General features: G+C 48.1%; 1 protein-coding gene across 2 annotated transcripts; it reads left to right on the forward strand.

Moving 5' to 3' along the window:
• Nucleotides 1-685: 685 nt before the first annotated feature.
• Nucleotides 686-4,389, forward strand: meaf6 (MYST/Esa1-associated factor 6). Of its 2 annotated transcripts, XM_012857903.3 has the most exons (8): nucleotides 686-801; nucleotides 1,803-1,918; nucleotides 2,076-2,163; nucleotides 2,243-2,288; nucleotides 2,361-2,553; nucleotides 3,629-3,658; nucleotides 3,967-4,000; nucleotides 4,080-4,389. In XM_012857903.3, exons 1-8 carry the CDS (start codon nucleotides 712-714, stop codon nucleotides 4,092-4,094), a joined length of 612 nt encoding a protein of 203 aa, XP_012713357.2. In that variant the 5' UTR covers nucleotides 686-711; the 3' UTR covers nucleotides 4,095-4,389. The 2 variants fall into 2 exon arrangements, with proteins under 2 accessions (XP_012713357.2, XP_012713358.2); XM_012857904.3 differs by lacking the exon at nucleotides 3,629-3,658.
• Nucleotides 4,390-9,592: the final 5,203 nt, after the last annotated feature.

Genomic DNA, 9,592 nt, shown 5'->3' on the forward strand with positions numbered 1-9,592 from the left:
ACAGTATCGATGAAGAATCAGAATCAGAGATACTTTAATAATCCCAGAGGGAAATTATTACACGCTCCAGATATACAACATATACATATATATATATATATATATATATATATATATATATATATATATATATATATATATATAGTGAAGCTCTCAGTTTCAGAAAGGTTTGTGAGTCCTGGACCAGAAGGTTCTTTGCTGCAGACAGACGTGCAGCCAGTGTAGCTGAAACGCTGATTTCACCTAAACCTGAAACCAAGCATCTTATTTTTTAGCTCGTTAGTTAATGAAAAATAAAACTACTGAACATTAGTGACATGAATACCTGAGGTCTGAAAGTCATGAGAGAAAAACGGATGGATGATAGATGGATAAATGGATGGATGGATGATGGATGAATGAATGGATGGATGGATGATGGATGGATGGATGAAAACATCCCACTGTGTTAAACACACATTTAGAATCAGCAAACTTCAGACACAGCGAATTAAACATTAAAACAAATCAGCTTCATATTCTCCGTCTCTACTGTTGCTCGCTGCTCAGATAACGTTGATGTGGAGTGGCAGTTAAAATGGAGCTGTTGTCACGGTAACAGCGTGAGGCCTGGAGCGCCCCCTCCCGGACGCATCGGCGCCCTGCTATTATCACCGCAGCCCGCTGCTGCTAGCGCCTCCCCCTCCGCTGGTTTCCAGAGCTCCCTCCGTCATGGCGATGCACGCTAAAGCAACTCCGCCGCAGATCCCGGACACAAGGAGAGAGCTGGCGGAGCTGGTGAAGAGGAAACAGGAGCTGGCTGTGAGTGGATGTGGATATTTCGGTTCTTATCAGCGAAACGAATCTCTTCCACCAACTGAGGCCTGCAGGCTAGGCTAACGGAGGCTAACAGTAACGCTTAGCTAATGCTAGCGGAGCAAGCGAGCGGCTCTGTGTAACTTATCTTCCATTTACAACTTCTTAGAGATAGTATTATGAAACAATTACCCTAAAAGAATTATCGGTATTATTAAATAGATGTTTGTCCATGTTTATTGTTCTTGTAACATTTAGAATAAATGCGGTAAAATGCTGGATAGTTAGCATGGCAATGTACAGCCGCCAACAGTTTGACTGAAGTCTCGCGATAATTCAATAAGATCTCCCCCTGATGCTTGGGACGTAAACAGCGTTTAAGAGTACATGTAATCAACTGATTTATATTAAGTATCATATATTAATAGCTTGTAGAAGAAAAAAAATCAGATTTATATGTTAGTAGTTTTGAAATTTAAATCACCGTGGATTAAATTAAATTTCTAATTTATTTCCAGGTCAGAATTAATTGGTAACTAGTGGAAAAAATGGCAACATTTCATAGTTTGCCTTACGATCACAAAGATCTCATTACCAAAGATAAATCAACAAAATACCAGAGGAAACATGAAGCCATTAAAAGGAGACTTTGTAAGGATAGAAATAATGTTTGGGTTACCACTTTTTGAAAATAAAATGAATTAAAAACACAAGAGCCCTTTCCCAAGTTGATGCTAATTTCTGCAATTTACAGCTCTAAAATATACTAAATAGTGTATATTTATTATATTTTAGAGGTGTAAATGGCAGACACCAGACGCCTAAGCCAACCTGGGCGTAGATGTGACGTCTCGCTGCTTCTCAGGCAGCTATAACGGTCTAATTTCAGCGTTACGCTACAACGCTGGTGACAAACCTGCCAGTAATAATCGTTTTACCCGGAGATCTTCGCCGGTTGTGCCTCGGCTCAGTAACTGAGCGCTGACTCGTTTTCTTCATGCCGACAGGAGACGCTGGTGAACCTGGAGAGGCAGATCTACGCTTTTGAGGGCAGCTACCTGGAAGACACTCAGATGTACGGCAACATCATCCGCGGATGGGACCGCTACCTCACCAACCAGAAGTAAGAGCTCCCGGCCTGGTTCTGAGCTGTTATCCGGGCCCAGCGGGTCGCTTCTGACCAGGAGGCGCTGTATTCTGTCCCGTCTCTCGTCTCTCGGGTTCTTGGCGCTGTGAGCGACTTTGAAAACCTTCCAGCTGTTTTCTCTTGTCTCCACCAGGAACTCCAACAGCAAAACTGACCGGAGGAACCGTAAGTTTAAGGAGGCGGAGCGTCTGTTCAGCAAGTCGTCTGTGACGTCTGTTGCAGTAAGTCAGTGTTCTGTTGCGCGATGCGGTACCGACCCGTGTCGGCCCGACCCGCTCATGGCTGTGCTGTGGTTGGCAGGCGGTGTGCGCGCTCGGAGGGATCCTCGATCACATGAACGAGAAGCGTGAGTCGGCTTCCTAAGATGCGCCGGAGGAGCTCCTCCTGCATGTTCTGAGGTTCTGCTGGGTCTTCTCAGGTGAAGCTGGAAGCGGCACAGAGAGTGACACGTCTCCAGATCTTCAGAACCAGGAGAACGAACCGAGCCAGGAGGACACGGAGGACGTAGACTCAGCCCTGCAAGACCTGAAGCCCCAGAAAGCCGCGTCCTCGTCCTCGTCCAGCAGTCACCACGGCAGCCACAAGAAGAGGAAGAACAAGAACCGACACAGGTACAGAACCTCAGTCCTGACGGGCCTGTTGGATCAGGCTCCTGGTAACAGGAACCATGGACCGGTCCAGACCCGGTTCCTGTGAAGTCTGTGGACCTGCAGCAGCCCGGAGCTTCCTCCCGCTCACCTGTCTCAGGTTCTGAGGTCGGTCCAGTAAGGTCCGAAAGGTTAGGGTCCGGAGACGGCGAGCAGCTTCCAGATCGGTGGGTTCCTCTGGACCCGGCCCACCTAGACCCGACCAGCTCCAGAACCACATTCACTTCCTTAGTTCTTCTGTCTGGACATGAGATGATCCACAAGATGACCCGGTTCTTATAGGGGTCCATAAGAGATGCTGAGCAGAACAAACCCGGTTCTGTTTGCCAAGGAGATGGAACATTGTGTAGCGAACACTTCTGGCCCAGTCTGTGGTTCTGAACTGAAGTCCAAAGAATCCACTTTGTTTAAAGAAGGCGTCTCAAAGCTTAGCTCAGGTACGGTGGCTGAAACGGGACAAACCCGGCGGGTTCTGGTCGGCTCAGCGGGATCGGACCTGTGCAGCTGGTTGTTCTGGGCTCTCTGGTCAAACTGAACATGGACCCAGGTGGCGCTGTTGCTGAGCTCGGTTCTGTTCAGCGCTGACCATGTGAGCCCATGACTCTAACTGCAGTCCTTCAGGTCCAGTTCTTCAGAACACCCGAATCAGACCCATTCATTAGCCGGGTTCTGTAGAACACCCTGGATCAGCGCGTCCCCTCAGCTGGGTTTAAGACTTCATCAGAACTTCTCTGGACCTCACCTGAACCGGGCTTCATCTTCCTCATCCTCAGTCCTGACTAACGACTCGGAGCAGGAGGGTTGTCAGGGTTTTCCTGAGAACTTAGAGTCGGCCATCTTTATGAGCCGCGTGCACAGTGGGGGGGGCTCCTGGCTGCTGCAGGTGATGCTCGGTCAGAACCGATTGTTTCCAGAACTCAGTCAGAACCGCTTGTTTCCAGAACTCAGTCAGAACCGATTGTTTCCAGAACTCAGTCAGAACCGCGGTGATGAACTAACAGCTGCTGCTCTCTTCCTCCCATAATGCTGCCCCCCTCAGCCCTTCTGCCATGTTTGATTATGACTTTGAGTAAGTGAGACTTTTCCCCCCCCCCCCCCCCTCTCTCTCTCTCTCCTCGCTCGCCCGCTGCCTGCTGCTCGCTCTCTGCATGCCCCCCCCCCCTGCTCTCAGCTGCATGTCCTCCTTCATCACGTCTTCCTCACTTTGCTCCATTCCAGCTGCAGAACCAAGCTCACTGCTGCTCTGACCTGAAAGGTTCTGTTTGACCCGTTTCAGACTTCTTCATGGTTCTGTAGTGGCTCCACCTTCAGCACCTCATCAGGAATCTGCAGCTCGTCCCGTAGAACCGTCTAATCGGCTCTTTGTGTTCTTTGCAGGTTTGACATGAAGGTCAACAAGAAACCCAGAGCGGTGAGTAGACGTCACCGTTGAGCTGCTGCAGACGGTACCGGTTCTGGTTCCTTACCTGCGGTTCCTTTCTGCCCTGCAGGATTACTCCACCTGAAGGACCAGAACTCTCCAGAACTCTTGTAGACGAGCCTCCGTCTGGACTTCTCTGCCTTTGTGTCGTCATGTTTCAGCCTGTACAGTGTCCATAATGTTGAAACATTCCCACCTGGTGTCCTGGTTCCGTCTGGACCAGTTGGATCAGAACCACCGTGTCATTTAGAAAGGATTGTTTGTATTTATTGTGTAGCAGATTTTAACGTCTCCCAGGAACCATTTGCCATAGCATCACGTTTGATTCTGTTACGACCCGTTTGTTCTACAATTAACCAATAAAGTTGTGGAAGCGCTGATGTTTGGGTTCATGTTCTGATCCACAAACTGCATGTTTTCACCGTGGTCCGTGTTCCGGTACCAGGGTCTGGGTCAGTACCACGAATAGTACCAGGGTCTGGGCCAGTACCAGGGTCTGGGTCAGTACCAGGGTCTGGGTCGGTACCAGGGTCTGGGTCAGTACCAGGGTCTGGGTCGGTACCAGGGTCTCCTGCTCATTGTTCCCAGGGCTGAATAAGTGTAGAAAATATTTACTATCCCGTTATTTAAAAGTTGAGTCTGTCAGGCTTTCAGTCATTTATCTGATCGGCCTCTTCAGGTTCTATATTTATACTTCAATAATTATTTTATATATCAAGATATTTATTGTAATCATAAAGAACGTTTGTATTTAAACATAAAACTTGTCTAAAAGGGAGTGAATGTGGGATTTCTGGGCCTGAACCTGATGTAACACCTCTGGCATCCAGCAGGTGGCGCCAGATGTGTTTTCTACTGTTGGTGATGACCACTTAGACTAACTTTGTCATTTTTTTATGCACAGAGTGAATACTAAACGATATTTCGTTGCATTCAGCTTACAACAGTGTAACGAGGTTGTAGTTGAAATAAAATAACATTCTATTATAAAGTGCAGCAGTGAGAAGGATGTAACGGTGCAGGAGAAAAATTGTGCAGAAGAATGTTTAACCATGTAGTGCAAAGATAGATAATGGTGCAAAAAGGCATTAATATGAAAAGTTCAATGTTGGCAGTGCAAAAATAATAATGGTGCAAAATGCAGTAAAAACGTCATCAGGTGTTTCACCGTGAAAATCTCTGGAGTTTACCTCCAATCAGCTGACTGGCAGCTCTGCACAGCGGACCGGTTCTCCTCCAGGAGAGGACCTGGAGGAGAACTTCATCTGATGAGGACCTGGCTCCAGGCTGGTGCTGATGGAGTTCTGGGCTGACTGGACCGGACCGGACCGCTCCAGCATTTCCTTCTGTTACTTTAGATGATTCTGGTTTCCAGTCAATAAAATCCCAGAATTTCTCTGAGAATGATTAACGGTCATTAAAGAGACAGAGGAACCGAGATGATTGGATCAACTCCTGGTTTTAGCAGAACCGGTTCTGGTCACAGCCTGCCCAGAACCGCTGGGTTAAAACAATAAAAATGACACTAGAACATTAAGCTAATGTATCAGAACCAGAACCCAGAATAATGTCTGTGTGGCAGAACATTCTGAAAACAGACCATTGGATTTATAGTGCTGGACCAACACGACCAGAACAGAACATTTCTGCTTTTATTGGTTCTGAGATGCGTTTCATAAACTGTGAGGAGGAATAAACTTCATGATGAATCAGTTTCACCCTTCCTGACGGAGTTCTTCAAATTCACCAGAACCGGTGTCACTTCCCTCCAGAACCTCCAGCTTTGAGCCCACTGACTGGTTTCTGGGTCCAAAGCCAGAAGAACCTTGTGTGTTTCTAAAGAACCTGGAGATCCTTTATCACAGGAAGGAAAATAAAAGTTGGACCTTTAATTTCTCCAGAACCAACGCCTCCTTTGTTCTTGGTTGAGAAAGAGGGACTGAGGTTCTGCTGAGCTCTGGGGTTCTGACTGAAGAACCTCAGTAGAACTATGGGGTTCTGCTCTGGTACTGATTTAAGGTCTCGCTGTGGAAATTATAGGCCTAAGGCTCTGAAACTGGACTGAGACATCAGAATCTTGACTGGTTCTGCTCAGGTTCTGCTGACTGACGGATGTCTGGCAGTTCTCCTGGTTCTGACCCGGGTGTTGAAGTTTTGCTGAAGCCTTCAGGTGTCCAGCTGCTGAAGGGACCCATCAGAACCTCCTCCTCGTCCATCTGGAGCTGCAGAGGCTGGACGGGACCAGCCGCTGACTCACATCCAGAACCTCCCCAAAGACGTCAGTCTGGAAACTCTTGGCACGGTTCTGACCCAGAACTGCGTGAGTAACGGGACACGCATGTAGAGAGCGTGTGTCACGCTAACCAGCAGCTGTGACTGCAGGGACTCATCTGGGAGATATGGGCCGGGCCGGGAGGATCCAGAACACAGGCTGGTCACTGGAACTATATGGAGTCAAAGCGGGTCGCTGTGGTTCTAGTGAGTTCTGTTCTGAGGGGACGGCTTGACCCAGAGGTCAAAGAGTGGAGATAAAATCTTCAAAGTTTCCTAGAAACTGATGAGGAAAAATAACCGAATGATCCAAAACCTCAGAGCTGGTTCTGAATGTTTGGGCTCAGAAACACAAACAGAACCTGCTTTTCATTTTCAGGCGGACTGGACCTAAAGCAGAGGAACATCCAACGGTTCTTCATCAGTTCAGGGTGATGAAGGTCCACCCGGCTTTGAACCCGAACGTCTGATCCGAGAAGTTCTGGTCAGGAATAAAACCGGGACCCATTTGTTCTGATGGAAAAGGAAAACTCTGGTTTATGTCCAGAAATGGTTCCTCTGCTTCTAAAGGGAGACCCGATCTGTCCAGACGGTCGTAATGAGTACCGGTACCGGTACCGGTGGTCCAAACCAGACGTTCAAACATTCAACATCCGGTTTTCATGGAGGATTCTGGGTCATTTTGTTCCTTCAGCAAATCACCAGAAACTGTTAATCATGGCTGAAGGAGGGTCAGGGTATGATCACATTTCATTATAAATCATATTAAACCTTATTTCTATTTATTGGCTGTTGGATCATCACTTGGATCCACTATCTGAGGAAAACCAAAAGTAACCGACTGACGCGCTGCAGGTAGCAACATTTCCTTTAGGCACATCTTACTTTATTTTCCTGAAATGTGAAACAGCCGTTTATGTATTTGCTCGTTTATTACGTGTTTTACGGCGTAGTCTTGGCCAGGTCACCCTTAGAGGAAAGGTTTTTTATTTTTACCTCCGCTAGTCGTCTAAGGAGGTAAAACGTCTCCACGGCGGGTCCAGATTGATCCATGGCTGCTAAGAAATGAGCTTTTATCTTTTAAATGACGACATGTTGAAGAGCAGCTGCTCAGCATCAGCACTGAAGCTTCAGCCTGCCTCCATCCTGAGAGCAGAGGTGGAGATGATGGAGGCCTGAAGACATCTTCATCACAGCAGAGACCGTAAAGTTCTGCTGCTGACGATGACGTGAAACGTGTCGGATCTGCTCAGCAGCGTTCTCCTGGGACCTTTTCCCCTAAATCCCAGAGAGCAAGGTCAAACATATCTGAAGAGGAGTCATGGGAAAGCCTCAAACGAGCGCCGCCATGAGACCCTTTTATTTATCAGCTGGACCTGATCTCTGGGTCAGATCTTAAAGAGCGGCCTCCATGGAGAGTCAATAAGCCTCCGCTCCCAGCAGGAAGCGACCCGGACAAACCCATCAGAACAACATCTGGTTCTTTCTGTGAAAACCCAGCAGAGACACCAGGAGTTCTGAAAACGGAGCCTTTAACCCAGAACGGCTGACGGAGAGCCGGTCTGGGTTCTCCTGGTCTGGATCCGGTCCAACATAAACAGAATAGGATCAGCACCGGGGTTCTGATCCCAAAATATATGAATTACATCATCCAGGGCAAGTTCCCTAAGAGCAGATAGATGTTCTAAAGACATTTTTAAAACCTGAAATCTTCGGTTTGTCTCTGCTTCTGTCTGGAGTTCTGCTTCACCTCAGTGAGGTTCTGAGCAGAGAAGGTCTGAAGTTCACCGCCTAAAACAGAAAAGCAGATCAAACTGTCAGCTCCACAGGAACCGGCAGCAAAATATCCCTTCAGAACAAGAAGGAAGTCCATCCTCCCTCTTCCTGGACGGATCCACTACAAGTCCAGATGTGGTGAATGTGTTGTGCAGCGCGTCAAGTCTGGTGAGCCCAAAGCGCTTCACACTACAGTCACTGACGGTGCTGCAGGACCAACTCTGGGACCAGTGTTCAGGATCAGGTTGTTCCTGAACCTCCTGGAGTCCATCATCACCTCCTTGGTCTGACTGGTGTTCAGGATCAGGTTGTTCCTGGACCTCCTGGAGTCCATCATCACCTCCTTGGTCTGACTGGTGTTCAGGATCAGGTTGTTCCTGGACCTCCTGGAGTCCATCATCACCTCCTTGGTCTGACTGGTGTTCAGGATTAGGTTGTTCCTGGAGCTCCACTGGGTCAGACTGCTGACCTCCTCCCTGTAGTGGGACTCATCATTGGTGGAGATCAGACCCACTACAGTGGTATCGTCCACAAACTTCTCCACTGTGTCTGTGGGGGGGACAGCAGGACAGTCCTGGGAGAAGAGAGCTGGGCTGAGGACACAGCCCTGTGGTGTTCCTGAGGATCAGTGGAGCAGATGTTCTCCATCCTCACCACCTGGGTCTGTTGGTGAGGAAGTCGCTGATCCAGGAGCAGAGAGGAGTGGAGAATCCATGCTGTGGAGGTAATGATAGAGTCCAGGAGGTCCAGGAGGACTGAACAACTCCTCTCTACAGGGGGAGGTGGTGGAGGTGTGGACAGCATCAGGTTCCTGGACATCCACATCTCCTCTGACCTCCTGGACTGTGAACACCTCCCACCTGGTGAAGAAGGTCCAACAACAGCTCTTCTTCCTCAGGAACCTGAAAGGTCTGGACTTCCCACTAAGCAGCTAAAGAACTTCTACAGAGTTACAATAGAAAGCGTCCTGTGTCTCAGACTGTCTGGTAGGAGCAGCACAGGAGAGGAAGGATTTAGCACGGGTGGTGAGGTCAGTGCAGGGGATTGTGGGATGGCGTCTAACAGATCTAGACACGGTTTATGCAGAATTAATCCATAACAGGACCAGACGTATCACCATGGACCCCCTCACCAGAACCTGGTTCTGTGTGACCCACTTCCACCAGGGAAACGGTTCAGGAACCTTACATCAAAGACTAACAGACCTAAAAACAGCTTCTTTCCAAAGCTGTGAGGGTTATCGCCCCCTGCTGGAAATCAGTGAACCAGCAGCTCATGTCTGTTACATGTTCATGAACACGCTGCTGGTTCCACTGGTTCTGATCCAATGAGAATTATTTATGTATATACTTATTATTTATACTTTCACCTGCTGATGTCTATCTGCACACTTTTAGCTTCCTTCAACTGGAACTTCATGTCTCGGGTGAATCTGAGTCAATTTCTCACCAAAATGTCATCATGGCGACTTAATGACAGTAAAGACCTGGATTCTTATGACAGTGGCACCAACATGACCCGATAAGAAAACTGAAC

The sequence above is a fragment of the Fundulus heteroclitus genome, chromosome 13 (assembly GCF_011125445.2).
Source record: "Fundulus heteroclitus isolate FHET01 chromosome 13, MU-UCD_Fhet_4.1, whole genome shotgun sequence".
NCBI classification, from domain to species: domain Eukaryota; kingdom Metazoa; phylum Chordata; class Actinopteri; order Cyprinodontiformes; family Fundulidae; genus Fundulus; species Fundulus heteroclitus.